General features: G+C 37.6%; 2 protein-coding genes and 1 pseudogene across 2 annotated transcripts; 1 reads left to right on the forward strand and 2 right to left on the reverse strand.

The window, feature by feature from the left end:
• Nucleotides 1–217: 217 nt before the first annotated feature.
• On the reverse strand, nt 218–11,256 carry LOC119984515 (protein ARABIDILLO 1-like). The gene is made up of 12 exons (XM_038828503.1): nt 9,271–11,256; nt 8,565–8,723; nt 8,393–8,473; nt 8,137–8,268; nt 5,630–5,757; nt 4,871–4,958; nt 4,335–4,429; nt 3,908–3,971; nt 2,538–2,713; nt 1,565–1,786; nt 887–971; nt 218–802 (listed from the first exon to the last, which is right to left on the reverse strand). Exons 1-12 carry the CDS (start codon nt 10,612–10,614, stop codon nt 626–628), a joined length of 2,751 nt encoding a protein of 916 aa, XP_038684431.1. The 5' UTR covers nt 10,615–11,256; the 3' UTR covers nt 218–625.
• A 3,531-nt stretch (nt 11,257–14,787) lies between these two features.
• LOC119984105 lies at nt 14,788–18,041 on the forward strand (annotated as a pseudogene).
• Nucleotides 18,042–18,732: 691 nt separating this feature from the next.
• On the reverse strand, nt 18,733–23,300 carry LOC119984101 (phosphatidylglycerophosphate phosphatase PTPMT1-like). Its single transcript, XM_038827887.1, has 7 exons — nt 23,105–23,300; nt 22,798–23,002; nt 21,714–21,836; nt 21,098–21,191; nt 20,119–20,201; nt 19,939–20,028; nt 18,733–19,393 (listed from the first exon to the last, which is right to left on the reverse strand). Exons 2-7 carry the CDS (start codon nt 22,996–22,998, stop codon nt 19,022–19,024), a joined length of 963 nt encoding a protein of 320 aa, XP_038683815.1. The 5' UTR covers nt 22,999–23,002; nt 23,105–23,300; the 3' UTR covers nt 18,733–19,021.
• Between the last annotated feature and the right edge of the window lie 770 nt (nt 23,301–24,070).

Here is a 24,070-nt window from a genome sequence, read left to right on the forward strand (position 1 = left end):
CCAGTTTTCCGAATGATCAACCTCTGTTACCATGATCAACCACCTTGTTGAATATTGCGCACAAGATTATGTACCCTGGAAAGAAAATGATGCAAGAACAGATGATAACGCCTTACAACCCTGTTAACATGAACCAGTAATTTATAGCAAAATCTGGCTCAAGCAATTAGCCTCTGTGTCTAAAATATTTGCATCAACATCACAAGAAACAACGATGTAACTTTCTGGAACATCAATCGTTGTCAGGCAAGATTAGAGTCTCAAGCATCCACTTATAATTATTATGAAGAAGTCCTCAACCACAAATTAATCCAATAAAAAAAAACACAACCTCTGTGGCTGTTAGAACTTAGAAAGACCCTTTAATACAGAGAGGGGATAAAACTACTCTGAAATCGTACTCGGCCACCCTTCCAAATGTCTAAAATGGAGAGGGTAAGAAGAAAATCATACTATGCAGCACTGCTCAGTCATGTAGTTTGATTCTTTTACAAAATATCACAGGAAAAAATGTCGCTTACGACTCATTATTCCACTGGTCCGGGCAAGGAAGCTCCACAGCTTCATATGTGATCCGCCTCCACTAGGGACTCCAGAATGAAATGGTTGTTTCAACAAGTATTTTCTATATTGAAGGTTCCTTTAGGTGGTGCTCAAGGTTTCGCAGCACAATGCGAGAAAAGGTTTTGACTTCGAATGGAGCAGTTGCTGATGCAGCAGCAGTACGAAGAGTACGAGGAGCTCCAATAGTTTGCATGAGGCCCGCATGGTGCATAGCATGTCGCCCACCAGGAATTGTGAACTGCAATCAAGAGATCATATTTCCACCAGTAAGAGTCTAAAACACATAAAAAGCACAATAGACGGAAACTTATGTTATGATTACCTGTAGAAGAGCAAATGCAGCACATGCCTTGAGTGTCGTACAAGGATTTTTTAGCATGTTAATAAATCTTCCAATTTCAGCTCCACTAGGAGAAAAAGAGAATAATAAATCAAGTGTAAGAGAAGAAGTAATTCGTAACTGAGCATTGAATTTAGGAGCACAAAAGGATCCATACAGGAAACTAAAACAAGTCCAGAATACTGATTAAGGGAGCATGCAGTAGTTTCTAGTAAGACACTATTGTTACTATCAAAACATAAATTAGAGCTACCTTGAACCGTGTTCTAGAATCAGGATATTATTAGCATCGCTTTTTCCGATTCCACCTTTGTTTGCAACAAAGTTTTCTAATATGTAGGATTTACAATAATGATAAATACAAGGAAAGAAGTACAGCTTTAGGAAATTGAAAATTTTGTCTAGTAGAGTTTAATAATAACTGATAACACCAAGGGAACAAGAAGTGAAAATTACACATGAAGATAGATCAAGCCACACATAGGGATAGAAGACCAGCCTCAGAAAATAAACAACAGCTGACTCCCTTGGAATTGGAAGAAAATATAAAAAGACCACATGTTGGGCATGCTAACGTGAAAGCCAACCTATTGGTACTTCAACATTGAGGCGGGAGAGAGAGAGAGAGAGAGAAGGGATATAGGTTGCAAGGATGAGAACCTGCATCTTAAATGTCCTGCTTCTTGTATGCGAGCTCTTTCTGTCACTAGTGCCAATGCTGCTGGAGCCGATGATGCAGTAGTGGTAGAAAATGTATGTCGATCAGAAAACGTACGGACAAAATCATGAATTTTCTTTAATGCCGCACTTCGAGCATCATGTAAGTTCACACTCTTTGAATTGCCTTCTGACGAACTCCCTGTTAATGCAAATTCATCCATTCTGCATGAAATAAAATTCATAGACGAGAGGAACACATTATCTTTCGATAGCACTTTTTAATAATTATTACCCCAGCAGGAGATGAAATATAACATACATTATCTTAACCATTGGAAAATCCAAAAAACCATTCAAGAAACTTAAAATAATTAACTATTTTCCTGGAAGAAGCAATTAAGTCACAAGTAAACCACTAAACCCTAAACTTAAAATAATTCACTATTTTACTGGAAGATGAAATGAAGTCACAAGTAAAGGCAATGCCTTCACTGAAATGAACATGAACTTTGAAGCACTTTTCCCTTGTTAGTGATGTGATCAAGAAGCTCTGGCAATCTGCATTTCAAAGTTTTAAGCCAAATTTACTATGTCTTCCTTTCAATCAGATTCTCGCCATTGTGAAATCCGTCACCTTACAAGCCAGTCATCTTACCTAGCAAAGTTCCTACCAACCTCCAAATAAAAAAGGGATGCAATGAAAAGGATCCCGAACTAACCAGTTGCATAAAGCCACTTCTCAGTGAAAGGAGTATCACCAGCATAAAGTGGCCCACTTAGTATGACAGACCAAAAAAAATTACCAGAAGTATTGCTGAAGCACTAATTTACTTTCATTTGCAAAAGACAGGAAATTACAAATGTATGTAGAAGCAAGTCTTGTAGGTGTTTTAAAGGAACTTAACATAGTACGTTTAAAAGGTAAAATAAGAAAAATATGAGCTAAAATCCACAATTAGCTGTAATCATGTACCTCCCATCAAACATGTATGCCAATGCCAAGGCAGCCATGAAGCGTGCCATCTTTGATACTGATGATGAACATAGATGAACAAGGGCAGAGACTCCCCCTTCCTCCACAATACGAAGTGCATTAGCCGGGTTGAAAGCAAGATTCCACAGAGCTCCTGCTGCAGTTTCATGGACATCCTGGAAGTGAAGAAACCATTAAGCTTGAGTGAGGTTTTACTTCCAAGACAAAAGAGAAATTTTGTGTAAAACTAGGACGTAGTTATGAACTTATAAAAGTATCCAGATCCAAGGCTGAATAAACAAGTTTCTTATTTGCATTTGCAGTCATAAGAAGATTTGAATGGGGAAAAAATGATGCCGCAAAAACAAAAGTCCAATACAGGAAATCAAGTGATTCACTAGATAAGGTTTCCATACACCTGTTTTCTGACATGCAATAACATAAAAGCCTTCCTAAATCATTGTGCTGCTCATGGTTAAAAATATAAACATAATGTTATCGCTAGCTCAATCCACGATTTTCAAAAATGACACTCAATCTTCCTCTTATTTATTACACCAGAAGCCGCTATCTTTATTGTTGCACCAAAGACACATTCCACCTATTTCGCTCATCCTTCTTTTTTTGAGATTCCACCTTTTTTTGTGGATGACACTATTTTTGTGGTGCAGAAATACGTCAAATTATTTATCTTATATGAGCAGTACATTGTTTTGCAGTGGTATACTGATCCTAAATAAATAGTATAGTGAACCTATTTTGGATAACCTTCAAAGAGAGGGAGGCTCACGTTAATCGAGAGAACTCCGGTTAGTATACGGGTTTTTTCTGATTGTTCTATATGGATAGGGATCCGAAACCCTTAGGGCAGGGTGGGGAAGAGATTGACCACTAGAACCAGCAGAGCTCCTCAGGACGGCAGTAGGATCTTGGTTATAAGAGGGATGTTTATAGAATTATATTTATTGAGAATGCAGCCGTTCTTCCCTAGTCGTCCATCATTTTAACTCTTTTTATGGGGATTATATTGATAGAAAACAATAGAAGATGTACAGTCTACACAAGGAAAGAAATACAGTAATACATCAAAAGAGATGCAAGATTTGTAATGATACTCAATCCCTTTGTGAAAATTCTTAACTAAAAAATGACAAAGGGAAATAATTCAAGCCCTGATATGGAAAACTTATACAACACGCAACCAAATACATTGTGAGAAAAATATGTTGACCAGATTAATATGAGAACACCCAATGAGGTTTACCAATGTCCCATTGATATAAGTTACATTATATTCGCAACAATATTGAGTAGTGCCATGTTGAGAAGAAACTATCTTCTGAAGGAGAAGGTTATAAGAAATTACTCACCTCAGCCTCAGAGCGTGCAAGAGCAATCAGAGGTGGAACACCTCCCTCTCGTCCAATCGCAATGCTAATAAGAACCCAATAAGCATTATAGCATTAATATTGACAACATAACTGACAAATAAAAAAGCCATAATCTCCTAGCACTAAAATAACAAGAATATAATTGCAATAATGGAGTGAAGATGAGCAAAAAATTAATTTAGGCTGACAGAATTGTCACCAAGAATAAATAAATCACAAGCGTGCAATGCAAAGCATCATGAGATGCTAGGTACCTTTATTTTGCGATTTTTTTTATAAAAACAATATAAAAGGAGAAAAATCATGTTAGACGAATGGTCAGAAATTCATGGTGAGTTGAAGGGTTATATTCCAACATAGGTTTGGCAGCTTAATTCCCATGAACTCATGAATTTTATATCCATACCTATTGGCTTCTGAGACTGACAATCCCCAAAGAGCACCAGCAGCTCTCTCTTGAAGTCCCGGGGAGGCATTTGAACACGACTGCGCAAGAGCAACCTGAATAAACAGCGTGAGATCAATGCCTTTGGCTTTCAGAAACATAAAACATCCATCATAAACTCATAGAGGTTATCATTTATCACAAAAAAAATGGCTTCAAGCCTTAAAATAGTGTACATTGTGCCAACTAAGTTGTTCACAAAGTCAGCATCTTTGAAGGGCCACCAAAACACTTTTTTGGTTATAGCAGAACTTTGAAACTGAAGCCCTTTTTTGACAGACAAGAGCATGAGCAACTGGTAATTTAGTAAACTCAAAAATGTGAATATATTACACCACTAACATATATCAAATATTGATTGCATCTTATGACATAATGCAAGATAATACAATAAGGAAATTCGACTGCTATTGGGAAGAGCTATATGTTCATGAAGCTTCTAATAGCATCAAGTTATAAAAAAAAGAGGCTTTAACTCAGCAAACTGAATATCGTACCAAAGCCTCAACACCTCCAGCTGATGCAATTGATTCTCGATTTCTGTCATCAAACGATAAATTCCAGAGTGCACCAGCAGCTTCTTGCCTGTTAGATAAGCAGTGCATGCATCAGACAAAACCCTTTAAGGAGATAGAACTTGCTGCTATAAACAAAAATTGTGATATCAGGAAGAAAAAAAAATAGAAAAAAGTTGTGGTTCATAAAATTCTGAACCTAAATAGTTTCTTGCTAGTATAAACAAAATTTCTGGCCTATATGATTCCAAACAAAAATAAAAACTATGAGAAGTTAACTACTGAATCCACCGAATAATATTTCTCTTTTGACACAAATTTTCCTACCATGGCGACTAAGGAAAAGGGTTATTAAATTTGATTTTCATTTCTATTGAACATGACTGATCAGAATGTAGCAGCAATACTGTCAATCTAAAGGAAAACTGTAAACAACTATGTAATGTCAGTTCCATTCCCACTATCTCCACCACTCCAGGCCCCTCCTTAAGTTCTAAAAACAACTATCTATTTTGTGGATAATATGTTGAACGATGATAACTTTCTCTTGAAAATGTTTGCAACAATAGAACAACAAAATTTGATTTTAAATGACAAAGAAGCCCCAATATGGTTTTATCTGCTATACAGGTTTACACAGTTGTGGAAGCAGCTTCTGCTCACCATCACTCGAGCAAGCCCTGATCCAAAGTTCATGGGGTTGGATATTTAAAGTAGAAATTAGGATTCATGATAGACTACCTGACACCTTCATGAGGAGAACGAGTAAGTTGAACAAGGGCTTCAAGAGCACCTGCTTCTAGTCCAACAGCGGCATTGTTATTGTTGCTATCTCCATGAGCAGCCAAATTAGCCAAGGCACGAGCAGCCTGGTATAATTCAAAGGTGACATATCAATATTTCACATTCAGGCAACAAAAGGTTGATCAAGGAGGAGGGGGTGGGGAGAAGGAGAGAGAGCGAGAAAGCATTCAACTTCACCATTATGAACAATTAGTGCTAAACTATTTTAAAAAGTGAAACCATGAAGCACGGACACCAATACGGACACGGGACATGACATAAAACGGACACTCCGACATGGGAATTTCAAAATTTTCAGGACACAGACACGCATACATAAATGTCATATATACATGCCCTTAGTCTTCTTTAAAGTTTAAAATTAAATATAGAAATTAAAAAATGAAGGAAAAAAACACATACCAGTTCAAGGCTGAATGCTACGCTAGTTCAGGTTCGAAAAGACCTAGTTCTGAAAGATCTCTCCCTACCCATACTATATTGAATCTGTCCATCCTCCCAAGAAATTCTAACTTTGATTTTAGTAGAGAAATTACTTCCTCTTACGAGTAAGCCCCTATAACCCCCATATCTGATTAGGGTTCAAACTTTGGGTTTTGGAGGTAGAAAACGTGTCCTCCAAAAAGTGTCCATCCATGTCAATTTTTTTGTTTTTTAAAAATTAATAGTCCAAGGAGTGTCAGTGTCCGACACCGGGACGGCACCATGTTAGAAGTGTCCATGCTTCCTAGAGTGAAACGGATAAGTGTCACTGAAATTACTAAGTAAAAAAGACTATCGAAAGCAAAAAAAAAAAAAAACCTAAGTGGAAGTGGAAGTTAAAGGAAGCAATTATAGGTTAAGGACTCATGGTATAATCCTTACTAAGTATAACAAATTTTATTTTAAAAAAAAAAGGCGAAGTTGATGTGGAAGTTAAGGGAAGCAATTATAGTTTAAGGAGTCATGGTATAATCAATTCGGGCTTAGAGGTGAAAGATCTCTCAAGTCAGGAGTTTGAACCGGTGGGATTAATTCCTTGGGGTTGCCTGGGTTTCATGGACCGATGACACGAGCCTGCTTCCCAGGAGAGGTTAAGAGCCATATTCTGAGCCTCGGCCACGCTTACTTGCGCACTAGGCTTCGGCTCAGGACTAAATTTGTGGCCCGCTGTGCGCATGGAGTGACTATCCCGGGCTTAAAACTGGCTCAAGGGTCACAAAGTGGCCATTGAGCTGGGGCCTTCTCGGTCACCCAAAAAAAAAGACTCATGGTATAATCTCTAAAATATAAGGAACCTGAAGAAGAAGGCATTCCAAAGCAGAAGATAGTCAAACTAATTGTACAACTCGTCCATACAACAAAAGCGTTAATGTAGTAGCACGCTCATTGAATACACTCAACTGTGCCCCTCAACATAGCTGGTGACTCTAAAATAGGTGTTCCAGTACAAAAGACACAAAATGAGGGATGCACGTGAGACAAACCAAATCAAAATTTTAAACTTCCAGGCTTGGCTAGCGAAAGGAGTTCTCAGATCAAAGCAAGCTTGAGCTCAATTTGAAGCTTAAGAGCCCTTGGCTAAACCACGAGCTTGATTTAGAGCGGAACATAGAATAATTAATAAAAGCATCAAATTTGATCTTGCCATCTTTTTAAATTATCATAACTCTACATACGCTCCATACCCAATACTTTTCTAGGCTTGATTACCTCTAAGTGCTTGGCTCAACAATTCTGTTCAAAAAAAGTGCTTGCCACAACAATAGAGGCCTCCCTCTGAACTTGCACTGAGCCACTGACCAGCAGGTGGTATGTTACACATTTATCAGATGAGGAAGCAAGCAAATGGTGGGCCTCATTGTGGACATCAGCTACAAAGGATTTTATGATCTATAGGGTCGGGCTTGAAAGCTAAGCAACCAAACTTTCAGGTGCTTGGGTTCAGCTCATAGAATGAATCAAGCTTGAACCAAGAATCAAGATTGGATCATTTCACTGATTGTGTGATCTGAGCTTGAGTGGCTAACAGGAATAACTGTTTGTTGCCACTTGCCAGCCAAACAAGCCTCTAACAATGCAGTTTCTCAAGCCAAACCACCAATGACCTGGTTCATTCTAATCAAGGAAACCTAGACCTCCGGGAGATCAGTGAGGACATAAAAAGTTGCCACAACATTATCACATTTTTTGGATTTTACCAGCATAAATTTATAAAATTCACTAGCAAAAAAAAAAAAAAAAAACCCCTCTCCTAATAGTTGAGAATGCACCTATATAACCTTTTTGAGAAGTCAAATAATATGTTCTAGGCTTCTAGCAAAACCTGAGCTCCAGTCACATTGTATTTCTTGACAAAGAAGAAAAGATATCTCCAAGATAATCACTTGAATTTGAATATCATATGATGCTTCCAAAGTCTCCACTTAAAGAGAAAAAAAAATCCTTCCAGAAAGTAGAACTACCTGTTCTTGCACTCCCTCGAACTTGCAATTACGAGCAAGAAACACCAAAGCACGTACACCACCTGCCAATGCAACCTCCAAACTACACTTGTCATCAGCTGCCAAATTGGCCAATGCACCAGCTGCACGTTCCTGGCACAAGGATAATGTGAAGCAAACAAAGATCGTAAGTTTTCACAAAAACACTAACCTCGAATAGTAACACGAATAGATAAGCATGTGATCAGAATCAAGAGCATGTTGTCCAAGAAGGTACCAGAACTCCATCACCACCAGAAGACCATTTGAATATAAGATCAACTAACGCTTTAACTCCACCAGCTTCAGCAATGGCACTCTGATAAGTGCAGGGGAAAACATTGCAAAAATTACAAGTTATTTACAGCAAGAAATGAGAGCATTTATCATATGACTATTATTAAGTTAACCTTGTGCTCTTCTCCAACTGAAAGATTCCACAGTCCTCCAGCAGCTTCTTCAGCAACCAACCTGTTCATTGACTTTGCTAACCCAGCAAGGATATTGATTCCACCTTCTTCCGCAACAGCTTTTGCAACATTGGCATTTACAGACAAGTTTGCTATAGCCTGCAGAGTTTGGCAAACCCAAGCACATAAATCCACATCGTTTGTTATTAAAAATCTTTATCTGTTGGATTTTAACCAATGACATTTACAGGAAACTAAATACAGTTACGGAATTAAAGCGCGCATCTTCTAAATCTAAGCCAACCAAAAGCTTGATTACATATTGATAAATAAAAGGTAAACAAGTACCGTGCACAAGGCTCCCGCAGTGAGCGGGATCAGACAGGATGTACGCAAACCTTACCCACATAATTTGTGGAGAGGTTGTCCTGTTTCCAGGAATTGAACATGTGACCTCTAGGTTGCATCCCTGCAACTCTACCATTGTGCCACATGCTCGCCTATATTATACATTGGTAAATATTGTTCTAAAATTGTTCCATAAATTATTCATGTGGCAAAACAAGGTACAGAGGGAAAATATCATGCAGCTGAGTGTAAATTCATCGCAGTTAGATCTTCGATGAGCTAAGTCTTAGAAGAATGACAAGTCAAATAGTAATACAGTGATAAGCACATCATTATATTTATACCAAATGAATATTACCTTTGCAGACTCAGACTGAAGACCCTCCCGCCAAGATTTTGCAAGGTCCAGAAGGAGGTGTATCCCACCATCTCTCATTACAGCTTCAGCCCTCCCACAATCTATGCTAGCATTGTCATCGTCAATGACAACAAAAGTTGCAAGCCCGGTGGCTGCCCTTTCTTGAACATCCTCTTGTGAGCTCTGCATTAAGCTGAGTAACAATGCTGCACCCTGCTTGAGCCAGAATTCATCCATACCTTGTGGATTGCTCTCGGCAATACGTAGAAGTGTATGGGATAAGATCCATTCAAGCCAAGTCACAATATCATCCATGTTTCTATCCTTGGTTTTCGAATTCCTCCAATCTAAAAACACATTTTTCCCATTCTTTGTAGAATCGACAAATAAAGAAGCAAGTCCCTTGAAAATGTCAGTAAAGAGAGCAAGTAACAATTTTCCTTTACTCTTACCCAAACTAAAACCTGCATCCTCTTCAAGAACTGAACAATTTAAAGCACACAAAACCTTCAAGCTCTGTGTTGAAGATAATAATCTGGAAACAGCACTTGGACCAATATCGGTTCTAGAAACATCCAATCCAGTCAGCTTTGGCAGCTTATGCCAAAGATGAGAAACAACACCCCACTTCATATTTGATGTTCCTGCAACCGAGAGGAAACGGACTGACACCACATTTCCCAATGCCCCCTCATCCACATTTAGACAGTCTAAAAATCCTATATCAGCCAAATCTGGACAATGCTTGGCCAAAGCATTAATGGCATCACCATGAACATCCCTAATTCCAGACAACCTAAGCTTCTTTAATTTGGGACAGCAAAAAGCTATAGCTTTTATAGCATCTCCAGTGATCCTCTCACAGAAGTCTGGACCAAGTTGGAGACTCTGAAGTTCCTCGTGTCGAGCAACAATCACAGATAGAGTGGCATCTGTTACCTTTCTGCAGTAGTCGCCACTTATTTCATTCAAATTCCTCGCTTGAAGATACATTATTGAATCAGCAGACTCTGCCCCGCGAAACCTAAGCTTCTGAAGATTTGCACACCTAGAAGCAAGTGTACCTGCCATGGCAGCATCAAATTTGTGTGCACGAATATCTAATGAACTCCACAAGCATGGAGAAGCACCGAGACCCCTCCATGTCCTACATGTTGATGACAAGCTTGCCCGATCCCGATAATTAAGAGACGAAAAAAGCTGAATCACTGAGTCATAAGGCAAGCTAGTCCAATCGACAACCCCATTCCTCTCTGAACCTAAAACCTCATTTTCAACTTCAGGATAACAAGGCAAAGCCACCTTTGCCTTAGTAGCCACTTTCCTCCGCACCCTACGAGTCATATCTCAATCACACAACCGCCCAAAAAACTAACTCTTATAAACAGCAAAGGACCGCAGAACAACCATAAACTTTAGCCAGTCTTGAAACCCAGATCAATTAACACAGAATATCCCATAAATAAAAACTTGTTCCCTAACATCCCAATCCACAAATACCACCGAAATTACATGTACCGCATATAATTAAAAATTCCAAACATACAATAATCCGAACTCACAGATATCGAAAACCCCGATATAATCTTGAACTATAAACGCATTACAGGGAATAAAATTAACGGTTGTTACCAAAGTTTGACAGCTCAGGCTTTGTTGGTTTGTCTGTAATCCCTTAAATCTTCAAACTTGCATAATAAATCACTAACCTTTAAACAGATAATTGCATTCAGAATAGAGCCTGAATTGATTAGATAGGAGACAAGAAAGAGTGAAAGGAAGGAGATGAGACAAAGCTGAAGAAAGGGTCTGAAAGAATTCAGGGAAGCTTATGGTACATGGATTAAAAATCCTCAAAAACATGCGCCGACCTCTCTCTCTCCAGTTACCTCTATGTCTTGGGAACCAAATGTAAGAAACAAGAGTGAGAAACACTCATGGGGAAGGAAATTGGGATTACAGCAATTGCAAGGGTAATTGGAACTACACAGCCAATGGGCGGAAGAACATCGCATATCAATCACCTCTCCGTTTTGCATATATATAATTATATTTAATTCAATATATGAGTTTACAATACAATATGCTTGGTAAAACAATACTCCTAAATATAACGCATTGTAAGGAATTCTTTTATACGAACACGCATACATTATATTAACTTAAGCACCTCAATATCACCATTCATTTGAAACATGTGAGACCCAAAATAATAGGCCTCATTTGCTATTTTACTTTTGAAAATACTTAAAAAAATGAGGTGCGCAAGTTATTAAGTTGTAGACGTCCGCACTTGAATTTATGTGCAATGCGTTATTAAGGATTTAGAGTAATTAGGAATGTTGAATTTATACTTCCAAAATTACTCTATTTTTTGGGAAATTATATTTTTATGACTTTTCGGGTAATGCTATGATAGGTAACTAAGAATGATACCATACGGACGTGTCTTTTGGACATTTTATATGGGCCTAAACTTGGGCTGTCAAGCTCTTGCGCATAAACGTTTATCATCTGAAGACAGGGTGAATTGGGCCAAATCCAAGCAGTGTCAGGATATCGTTTGATACTTAATCGATGTACATTTGATACTTAAACTATTGTAAATTTTAAATAACTTGAAAATATTTTAAAAGTTGTGCCGTTCTGAAAATACTTAAGTAATCTTGTCGGAAAATTTTAAAATAATTTAGGGATAAACTAACTAAGTACATTATAAAAAATTTCCTTTCTCACAAACCTAGTTGTGTGGTTGTAAATAACGGTAATTATAAATTAGTTATAACTATCTTCAAAAGCTATGATAAGATGTTGACACAAACTTAAGCCCATATCGCATGTCAAAAGATTAACTTGTACAATACTTTAATTGAAACAATAGACTTTAATTGAAGTTCTTCTACAATAATAGTTTTCTAGGCTGTGGGTGTATACTAGCAATTATATTTGAATATCACTCAAAAAGTGTGTTACTTGTCCATCTTTGGTGGTGTTTTTTTAAAAGGTTACATAACTAATTGTATTCATTTACCCAATAAAATTATGTAAGAGAATTTGAGACCAAAGGCACTCGAGTCATTATAAAGATGGATTACATCTCATAATATGAGAACTATATCAAAAGAAAATGACAAACACCAAACATTGCCGGACGATACTGTATGAATCGGACCATTCCAAAAAAACACCGGACTACAAACTACACTGAGAGAAACTCGATTAGACTAAACTAACAAACATTATAAAAAAAAAAAAAAAAAAACTTGAGCAAAGCAGATATGATAATTTGAGCAATCCTCAAAACAAAATTTGAAGTAGATCTAGATTTAGATCCCAATCCATCGAAATCCTGCATATCGATACTTGAACTTGAAGCTTGAAATCCAGAACGTGTTAAGGGATCTCCAATCATATACCGCTCTTGAAACCAAACCATCTCTCAAACAGAAATCTAGATGAGAAACTCATCATATACTCATATTACTAAGAAAACCTATTAATTGAAATCTAGGGGAGAAACTCGTCAAATAGCCCAAAGTCCTATTAATTGAGAAATGCGGTAGTATATACCAACCTTAAAATGGTCAATCATGTTTTTTTGCTATATATAGTGTGACACTATGGTGGTAGAATATCCCATTTTGTATCTATTTAATTATTTTCTATAATGGAATGGATTATCTCAAGCAATGATAGATAGTCCTCCCATGTTAGGTAATTAATTAAGTTCCATTTAAAACCTCAAGACAATATCAATTTAACTTAATTTTGGCAGAAAATCTAATTACGATTATATGTCAATTATAAGTGGTAGTGGGGCAGATTTTGGCCAGAAATTACACACTATCCACTCATTTTCAGTAAGAAAATTAAACCCTTATCTATGTTGATTGAATACATACATGTGTGTGTATACATACATACATACATACATACATACATATATATATATATGTTTGCCACGGAATTTGAGTATTGCTAACAAATAAGATCAGACGATGTGTACGGAAACAAAGTCCCAAAAAGGGGCACAAACGCAAGACAGAGGGTGGCCTCCAAAGGGCGCAAGCACACGAGAAAGCAAATGAAAAAAAGGGCTAATTAGATTAAAAGCTAAGAAACGGAAATTACGTGTTCTGTTTGAGTCTTTGATAGATCAGACCTTGTAAAATCTAAAATCTAGACTTATATGCATGTCTACAAAACTATTAACACTGATATTTACAATTGGATCCGTCGATTTGTTGACAAGTGTCGCACGTTCCTTCAACTGCTTGATAGTGTAGAATAATTGATTCCCTTCTTGCTGACATGTGTTCCCCACGTTCTATTGTTGCTCCGTTTCTGTTACACCATAACTCCCACGTCGGTCACTCTTCTTTACGTGTTCACATATTTGGGTAACCACTTTCGTTTGTTTCGGTCACTTGCCAGTTGTTCACCGATCCATTTTCATACAAATTTCCTAGCTCATTCATGATTCAACCTTCGTTCGAACCTGACCGTTTCCTTCTGCCTTCGTTCAACAATTTGGACGATGTTGCTCAATGTAACTTTGATGCATTTTATATGCAACAATATATATATATATATATATATATAAGAATTCTCCTATAAGTACACAAAATAATGACATAAAATAAGTATGACTTTTTAACCATTGATTTATAAAATACATATATGGGCTTATACAAAAAAAAAAAAAAAAAAACCTACATACAAAGTCACATAATTATTAGGGAATTCATACACGTCTGATCATATTAAACCTCGTCGAGAAGTAATGGTAATAGGATCGTTTGGAGAAACAATACCTAAACTCGAGTATGTTTCAGAATCTTTTCGATTGCTCGTTATGAACTATGAACTGAGCTTTGGGCTTGATATTATTTATTTTTTTCATGCACGCTATGGATTCTCAAAATGAATCAGTCAAATTCATTGTTTTTAAGCAATTAAGAATCATAATTTAACGCACGGTCAAAGGTATGCAGTTATTTGGTAAAGAAAAAAAAATCAAGGAACTTTAGGCAAACGATTAAGAAAAAAAAATCACACCCTCTTGATTATCAAGGCATGTAGTGGGCCGGGTCACGTGGGATTAAAGTTGGGCCAACCCAATTTTAAGGCCCCAATGCACTCAAAGGCCTCGATGTTCACTTACTCGTGCGTAGAGAAGATAAAACTCTATTCGTTTTGAATTATTAAATTTATTTTACCTAAATTGAATAGTCTGGACATAAATTATATGTCCGAAATTTAGGTCCAAACACAAAAATTTTATTTGGTTTACTTATCCATATCCTAACCCATATTAAGTTATTGTCCAATTTACTTGTTCAAATTTAAACTAATCCAAATTTATTTAATCAAGTACGTTGCAAAATCCAATTTAATGTGCAAAAATGTAAATATTTTGTAAATTTTGTTACCCGATCCGAAACCGATTTTGTTTTTGACCATCCCTACTCGTACGTTCTTTAACTTAACGAACGGTAGATCTCAAACCGCATCATACCCAATTTCCGACATATACATATTACATAATTCCCGCGGTCACCATAACGACATTTATTACAGGAGGCAATGGGAGGCCAGAGGAGGAGCCACGGCACAGACTTATCTGCTTCTTCTTCGTCGTGGCTTTCACGTTTCTGGTCGTCGGCACTCAGGACCAAGACCTTCGGCTCCCCGACCAGCGCCGCCGATGTCCGTACTAGCTCCGGCGAGGGTCTTGTTCGGCGGCTCGGACTCCTCGATCTCATTCTCATAGGCGTCGGTGCCGGAATCTTTGTCGTCACTGGCACTGTCGCGCGCGATGCTGGACCTGGTGAGTTCTGCTTCTCGGACTCTTTATGAATTGGTTGTGAAGGAAATTTCACAATGATGGCATCTGAACATACGTAGTGAATTGAAATGCCGATGAGGTTTCCTAATCAAGCAAAACAGGTTTTTTTTTTTTATATAGAAAGTGTTTCTTTTCGTGCTTAAGAGATGTTTTCCTATTATATTGCAGGAGTGACGATTAGTTTCATAGTTGCTGGAGCCTCGTGCATATTGAATGCACTTTGTTATGCGGAGCTAGCTTCTCGAGTACCTGCTGTTGTCGGGGGAGCATACTTATATGCATATGTAGCTTTCAATGAACTCACTGCTTTTCTAGTTTTCGCACAATTAATGCTTGACTATCATGTTGCGGCGGCTAGCATAGCACGAAGCTTGGCAGGCTATATCATAACAATTCTAGAGCTCTTTCCATTTTTCAAAGATATTCCAGTGTGGGTTGGACAAGGTGAAGAGTTCTTGGGGGGAGCTCTATCAATCAACATTTTAGCTCCGATTGTCCTTGCAATTCTGACTGCTATTCTATGCTGGGGCGTTGGAGAATCATCTGCACTGAACTCATTTATGACTGTTACTAAGGTGCTTTCTTGGAACAGTTTCTTTTCAATACTGCGTCTATAGGGAACGGATGTCCATATCATTCACACAAGTTATATGCCTCTTTAAGAATGAGGAATTTATGGCTCCCTTCTCCCTTTTAGGCTCTCAGGATTAGTATGTTCAGAAATGCTAATATGGTTGTAATCCTATATATAAATTATCTTATGCCATTTATTTCAGCCACAACCATATGCCTTTCCTTTATTTAAAACATTTGAACATTGAATCCCCGTTGCATGTCTCTATTAAGTGCATAACATCAATCAGGAATCTTAAAAGAGCTTTGCCTCAGGTTGTCATTGTTATTTTTGTGATCTGTGCTGGTGCTTTTGAGGTTGACATTTCAAATTGGTTACCTTTTGCTCCAAATGGTATTAAAGCAATATTGACAGGAGCTACGGTTGTATTTTTTTCATATGTTGGATTTGACGCGGTCGCGAATTCAGCTGAAGAATCAAAGAACCCGCAGGTGTATTTACTTGATTCTTTCTGGTACTCTATATTCTGGTTTATGTAAACTGCTAATTTGATCTTTCTGCAGTATTACTGTCTTCCTAACCTTTTTTTCTTTTCTTTTCCTTTTTGTTTCACTTTTCTTTCTTTGCCATTTCAATATTGATTTTCAGCGGGATTTGCCGATTGGCATCCTAGGAAGTCTTGTTATATGCATTGCACTATATATCAGTGTGTGTTTAGTTCTCACTGGGATGGTACCGTACCATTTCCTTGGGGAAGATGCTCCTTTGGCTGAAGCCTTCACATCGAAGGGGTTGAAATATGTATCTGTTCTGATCAGCATTGGGGCCGTGGCTGGACTTAGCACAACCCTTCTAGTTGGTCTTTATGTTCAGGTGAAAAACTTTTATACCAACTCGTAATGAGCATGTCATAATGTAGCCTGCGCTAATGTAAGTAATAACATGTTCTCATGAGCAGTCTCGGTTGTATCTTGGGCTTGGAAGGGATGGTCTACTGCCTTCTGTATTTGCTAAAGTGCATCCAACACGCCACACTCCTGTGTTTTCTCAAGTCTGGGTTGGTATAATCGCTGGTGTTTTGGCGGGGCTGTTTAACGTGCGTGAGCTCTCACACATTCTGTCAGTCGGCTCATTGGTAAGCTATTTTCAAACTTTCCCTTTATATTAGTTGTAAATATGTATTGGATCAGGCAGAACAGTTTTATATCTTCTGAATTTACTTCACACGCTCGCATATCACATTGCTCTATGGCACTGAGACGCTGTCAAAATTCAAAATGGAACCTTCGAAAGTGCAATAACAGGGCATGTTATGATTAACTTTGTAAGATTTATGTGAAAGAAAATATTGAGGATATGTGGTTATCATCAGAAACCATAAGTTTGAGCATTTTTTCATTTCCACCATTGGATTGCATGTACTCATGCCAATATTTGGCTCCTTTCAGACAGGCTATTCTGTTGTTGCAGCATGTGTAGTGGTTTGTCGTTGGAAAGATAAAAAACGGCAAGTCTAGTTTCTTCAGAATGGATTACAGCCTGGAGGGAAGGTGTACTTTGCCTCATTATAGTAGCTTTTAGTGGTTTTGGCGCTGGAGTTCTCTACCGTGTCGATGCTTCATTTGTTTTCTGCTTGTAGCAGCAGTTATAGCTTACTTGCTTCTGCTGCTCTCTTGTGCCGCCAAGTGAGTATTCTTCTGTGCACGAACGCTTGTGTATATTCTGATTGCATAATCACGAGTACCATTAATGATTTTTTACGCGAGTGTATCTGCTAGCATTACATCTTTTATTCCCTTTCATTCATTCCCTCCTTTTTCAGCGTTATGTGGATCCTCCGGGTTTTTCTTGTCCTGGCGTTCCCATTGTTCCAGCTATTTGCATCTTCTTGAACATTTTTCTTTTTGCTCAGGTAAGTGCTCTTGCTACGCACTCTCTCTCACTCTATCGTTACTGTTTTAGATTCAGGAGAATTTTTCTGGAATTTGTCTTTGTATTTGTATCACTTTTGAACGGCGATAACCAACTTGTTCTTTGTCCAGTTGCACTACGAAGCTTGGGTGAGATTCATCATTCTTAGCCTTGTTACGGTTGGTATTTACGCATTTTATGGACAGTACCATGCTGAGCCAAGTTCAAATCAAGCAGTTATATATCATCGGGCACCAGCTGAAGCTAGCTAGTTACATGTTGGATGTCCTTGCATCTCTATTATGGCGTTTGGCCGTTGTAAAACTACTGATTGGCCTTGTATTTGTATGTGTACAGTGTAGTAGTATGTAGCATCCATTTGTCTCATAAACTTGTTTGTACAAGTATCAAGCACCAATTTGATTCCAATCTTTTTCCAGCGACAAATTCCTGTAAAAGTAATACTTACCTCTTCAGGACAAATTCCAATTTCTCTGTGGGGGGTTTTCCAGCGACAAATTCCTGTAAAAGTAATACTTACCTCTTCAGGACAAATTCCAATTTCTCTGTGGGGGGTTTTTTTGGTGTCGTGGGCTTTCATGGGTTTGCCAGCGTGGTATGGACAGTTCTAACGACCCGATGTTTACGCCCATTCTTAGCTGTCCGAATGATATGTTGAGCTGCACAGTATCTGGATTACCAAAAAAAAATAGTTAATAGTTATGGGAAGAAGGAAATGTTGCATTGTTCAATGCCTTAGGTTGTCCTTGGGAGGTGGATTCATGGTGGCTGGAGAAAGGATTCAGGAGGGTTCCATTCTAATCAAGCGAACCTAACAAAGTAAGGCAATCAAGGACCGAAGCAAAATCTTAAAGCACACACAGCATTGTGTTGCGAAGAAGGGAGTATGTTGCTACGATAATATCCCGAATGAAGGTTGCCCGAGAGGAGAATTTGTAAGAATAAACACCACAAGTCTTCTCACTCAGTTGTATACAACATCATAGTAAAAGCCTACGGTTCTCCTTTGACAATCCTGATTCCTGAATGCTGAGCAATTCAACACCACAAAACTTCAAACCGTCTCCCGCTGAAAAATGTGGAAGTAACTTACAATTTGGTCTTCTGATGAAAGATGCAACTTACAGCATGAGAGATTTATTTCTTTCAAACGATTTATTGTCTTTCAAACCAAGGAACTCTCATTACAACCCGAATCTACTCCATCTACAACGTACATTCCTTGCTTACAGAGACTGTAGACTGTACAACTCAACTATCTCACAACTTCAAACCGACATTGGGTTTTTATCATTATCATTCTCAACTCTATGTTGTAATGAAAGTATACTTCAAGAAAAATCTTGATAAAGACACTTGGGATGGAAATCTTAAATTAACATACCCACATAAGTCGCTCAATAGACTTGGATGTGAACGCCATGACTGTCCAACTGCTCAGCCCCACCGGAATTCGAAAGCTTTTTGCTTCCTGGCTTCTGGCTTTCATGACACCTTAGCCAGAGGCAAGAGAGTCTGGAGATAGCTGCCTGACTAGCAAACTGAAGCCTACAAGCCAGGTTCAGTTCATTCATCATCTTGCTACCTACTACATCTAAGTCACAGCTAGCATCGTATCCATCAAGGTCTGATTCTGTTACCACCACTACAGAGGAATCATCAAAGGCTGCAGTTTCCAGTATTGCTGGATGACATCGAATCTTTCTTAATATCATGCGGTTGGGGCTTCCCATTTTCCTCACCTTGAGAAGATAATAATCTTGGACAGCCTGCATTTACAGGATTATCGTAGAGTTTAAACGGAAACAAGCCTCAACGCACCAAAACTACGAACTTCAACTTTTTCTATTTTCTGTATTTTTGAAGAACATCATTACTTCAGGAATGCTTGCTAACTCTTGACAAGAGTTTGGGTAATGCAGAAACAAACAAAATGCACCTCCATATACAGAAACTTGAAGGTGCTGAATCAAAGGTTTCTCACTTGATTTTAGAAGAAATAGGGTATTGTCTTTGGTCACAGGAGAGAAAATGCTCCAACAAAAGGATAGTCAAAAGGAACGGGCTCTTATAGAAGTACTTATTGCATCGATGTCAGCAATTAGGAGATGGTTAGAACATTCAAAGAATAAATAAAAATTCATTCAAAAAATCCAAATTTAGAAGTCTGATTAAAATAAATAGACATCAGGACTAGAAAAATAGTAACCTGCCATTTCTACTTTTTTAGGAAAGAATTTGAAAATATGAAGTTATTTACAAAAACATAAACCACAGCAAGATACTGCTTGCTGAGGAAAATAATCAAACATACCTGCCACTGGGCGGAGGCTAAACGTACCCTTGGCCTGATCGATCTCACAAATTTATATGCCGCATCAGGAGTCATATGCCTGTGTTCCACCTTTTATCGAAAGCCACAATCTCAAAGTTAAAATAATATTGCATAAGAACAAATATATTTTTGTAAGTTAAATGTTCAGACCATGCATACCAGGTAACAAAGAACGATAGTTGTGCTGCGCCCCCGACCAGCCTTGCAATGGACATATGTTGTCTTCCCGAGAGATACATTTCCTACAAAAAGCACAAGAAAAAAACCCGAAGAGTTAACCAAACTGGAATTACTAAAGTATCACAGATTCACAGTGCACCCAGAAGAGAACTAAATCCATTCTAACCTCCCATCTCAATCAGACAAATGTACTACTAACTGAAGAGATTGGAAAGTAATCTCTAAATGTAGAGACCACGTACACCAGATTCAACAAAAAGTTCACCTAGCTAGGTTTTGTACTCAAACCCTTTTTTTTTTAAACCTTGAAATGTAGCAAATAAAAACAATTGACCATCTGCACTAGCCAGTAACAATACAGAACAGATGTACAAGTCATTTATGTAATGTCATATACAAAACAGCAGCTTACAATTGATCTATCATTTCGGTTATCCATCAAGCAAAGACTAATACATTCATGCCGTCATGCCGTCTAAATATAAATGCTATAAAAGCAAGTATTGATGGTGATCATGAGTTGCAGCCTATGAGGCATACAATGCAATTTACCAAAAGATGTATTTCTTCATATAGCAATGCATTAAACGAGATGCTGCAAACCATCAAAGGCAGTGAACAAGTCAGCTTCACAAAAGTTAATTCGACAGATTTTCTATTGTGCCAATGAGATTTATACGATGCAGTTCGAAGAGAATATAGAGGGTAGGAGATATCCAAACACTAAATCTCATTGTATAGTGCAGCAAAAATGGAAATGGAACCCAGGACACGACATTATCCAAGCAGGTTGCAAAGACAAAACTTATATTCATGTTTTTGAGTCACCTTAAGCGCCAAAAACTAGCAATGAGCCAATGATAGACAAACATCTCACGAAGCATGCAAGGTAATAAAATACACATTATCTAAGGGCAAAACATTTGAATGCATCAGGAAAAACTGAAATTACATTTACCTTGTATGAAATCCACAGCTTGGGTTATATCAGTAAACGATGGAGCAAAAAGATAGTCTCGTGTTGGAATTACCAAATGATCAATGCAGTGAGCCTAGAAAAACAAGTAACAGAAAACACATGAGAAAACAGACACCGATAGTCTGTGACAGACACTAAATCAGGACAAGCGTCTATGTCATATTAGAAGTTTACACTATTAATTAAAGTGTCCTTGTTGGCAACCAATGAAACCATAAGCAGTCAATCTCAAACATAATTTAAAACTATGGACATCATAGCTAGAGAAAATGCACTGCCACGTGTCAAGTGCGCGTAAACAGGTAATGAAGAACCAACTTGCAGAATGCATACTTATAAAACTTTTTCAGACAATTCAAAGCGTGAAAAATGAGACGAAATCACGAAAAACAATTTCCAGGTCATGACTCATGAGACAGACATTTAAAAGTCACTAGAGGCCGAGCTGATCCAGCATAGCCCAGTAGGTCATAGAGACAAAATATATCAAACCATTCAATTGTTATGGATACGAACAGTTTAACTCAAAACTTAATCTATCACAAATGGAAAACATTTCACAACAGCTATACATACAGAAGAAAAGCATACTCACACGATAGAGCAATGTTGGGACCAAAGTCTCGTATGGTTCATTTAATGTAACCACTCCAGAGACGCCAAGCTCCTTTAACAGAGGAACATCGGTAGGAAAGGGTACAGCACCTAGCAATATAAACTGAGAACTGATATATTAGTGTGGGATTAATGCGAACTAAAAAAAAGACAAAACAAACAATATCAACGCCATAAAGCAGCGGAAAGACAAACGAAATCTACACTCACCCACCAATAACTGATGTGTCAATGAAAAAATGAAATAAATAAATAAATAAAGTTTCAGTTAGTAATTGCACCTACAGGGGAAGCACCATAAACCAAAACAATAATAATCTGAAAAAGTTTGCAAACAGAACAAATCATTGCTATGATGATACCAGAACCAAGGATCTTCTTGGAGAAATAAAATCAATAGTCAACAACAGTTGGCAGTGATCTAAAATGGAAAACCATGCAGATCCACAAATCAACAAAAATGGCCTGACACAACTGCCATGCTCTCATCGTGCCGTCCTTTCTATCCTTCTTTATCCTCGATTACGGTAAAATATTCATGTCTACAATCTCAAATCACTCTTGCTAAAGTCACAAACACTACAAAAAAAACAAAACCAAACCCAGGTCCTTTCTAGAAGGACTCTAGAACCCATAACCAACAACCAACAATGGTAGACAGTGCTATTTCTTTCTCTTTATCTTTGATTATCCCACACAATTAAGGTCCCCCGATTAAGAAAATATATGATGGATCTTATAGACCCTCATCAACACTAAATTAACCATACATAAGACCAGGATTTATGGCCTGAAAAAGGACGCGTTGCACCATGCTTTTCCCCCTTCTTATCATAACAGTGTTCGAAGCGCCAACTATACCAGGAAAAAGAAAGTCAATCACCTAAAATCATTCTGATGATCTGAAAAATTAACTCAACAACACGAAATCAACAAGCAAAACGGGTAAACACACGGACAATTCATTACAAATTATCAAAAAAAGATGAAAAAAATCAGGAACGATCGCTCCATATCAGCCATCAAGGAAATTATATTTGAAGATCAAAACATGCTATCGATACCTCGTCGACCCGATCCCACCAGTGAAACTCAGTTTGGATCTTGTTCCTCACAACATTGTACAGCAGTGTAGGGTAAAAGAGAGCGCGCGCACCAGCTAAAACCAGAGCCCGTTTCGCATCTGAAACGACGCCTCCGTCACCACAAATTTGATCCTCCCCGCCGTTGATCTCCTCCCCTTCCTTCAATTCCTCTATGAGCATTATTCTTCCACAGATCGAACAAAAACACGCACAAAATCAGCAAAATCAACAACGATACGAACAAAAGAAGCTCGTGATCCCAATCAAAAACAACAGCGAAAAGTACCGGATTGCACACTGAATTTGGGGGATTTGTAACGCTAAGCGAAGCAATGTGATTAAGCGAAGCAATTAGGGAAACGAAAAAACGGCTTCAGTTTTGCTTGCTGGGAAGTGAGTGTGTGTGATCGCGACTCTGCCCCTCATTTCCTTTTCTTTCAACAAACCCTCGGAAATAACAAACAAACAAACAAACAAGCCCTAGATAAAGAAAAAGTCACGCTTTATTTATAGTAATCTTAATTAATAAGCAATAAAAAAACTCTTTTTTTCAAAATCTATCGGATTTAATTTTTTTTAATGCAATATGGTGGTGTCTTTAATGTCACATTTTTATATTTTTCACCTTTTATATAAAAAAATAAGCAATTCTCACATCTCAACTAACTATGCGAGTTTGTTTTTCATCCATAGATATATGATGAGTCCCACAACAAATATGTGATTGCTATTTTTATTGTGGTTTATTACAACTATTAGATTTTAAGTTTGCAAAGTTGATTTACATGTGAGAATTACATATATATATATATACACGTGTTTTTTATTTTTTTTAAGAATTATTCTAATCCAAGTTGTGCATTATTTGAATAAAATAATATCCTGAAGTTTTTATATAAGAATGATAATTAGGTTTTATTATACATAAGAAGAAGATATGAAGGGTGTGAAATTACTTAAAACATTTGATTTTCTTACCAAATATGAAATTATTGCATTACTTAATTTTTCGCACGAAATGGATTACACATTGATGCAACTAAATTTATATTCATCATTAAGGAAAATAAATGTGTTCTTTACCTCCTTATTTTTAATATTTTATTTAGTTATTTTTATATACTGGATGTAGAAATCAAGACTTTATTATCCTCGCATTTAACTTCAAATAAAGTATTGTGCGTTTTGGATCCTTCTCGGGAGTTGGGTACTCACACTCCCTCCCAAATTAAAGATGTTTATGGATTCGAGT

The sequence above is a fragment of the Tripterygium wilfordii genome, chromosome 18 (assembly GCF_013401445.1).
Source record: "Tripterygium wilfordii isolate XIE 37 chromosome 18, ASM1340144v1, whole genome shotgun sequence".
Classification (NCBI taxonomy): Eukaryota; Viridiplantae; Streptophyta; class Magnoliopsida; order Celastrales; family Celastraceae; genus Tripterygium; species Tripterygium wilfordii.

Coding starts and splice junctions, on each gene's coding strand:
- LOC119984515 (XM_038828503.1), bottom strand. CDS start 10,614: ATGACTCGTAGGGTGCGGAGGAAAGTGGCTACTAAGGCAAAGGTGGCT. Junction 3,972..4,334: donor TCAGTCTCAGAAGCCAATAG/GTATGGATATAA, acceptor GGTTCTTATTAG/CATTGCGATTGGACGAGAGG. Junction 972..1,564: donor GCAGGACATTTAAGATGCAG/GTTCTCATCCTT, acceptor TTTTTCTCCTAG/TGGAGCTGAAATTGGAAGAT.
- LOC119984101 (XM_038827887.1), bottom strand. CDS start 22,998: ATGCTCATAGAGGAATTGAAGGAAGGGGAGGAGATCAACGGCGGGGAG. Junction 21,192..21,713: donor TCCCAACATTGCTCTATCGT/GTGAGTATGCTT, acceptor TTGTTTTTCTAG/GCTCACTGCATTGATCATTT. Junction 20,202..21,097: donor AGCTGTGGATTTCATACAAG/GTAAATGTAATT, acceptor TGCTTTTTGTAG/GAAATGTATCTCTCGGGAAG.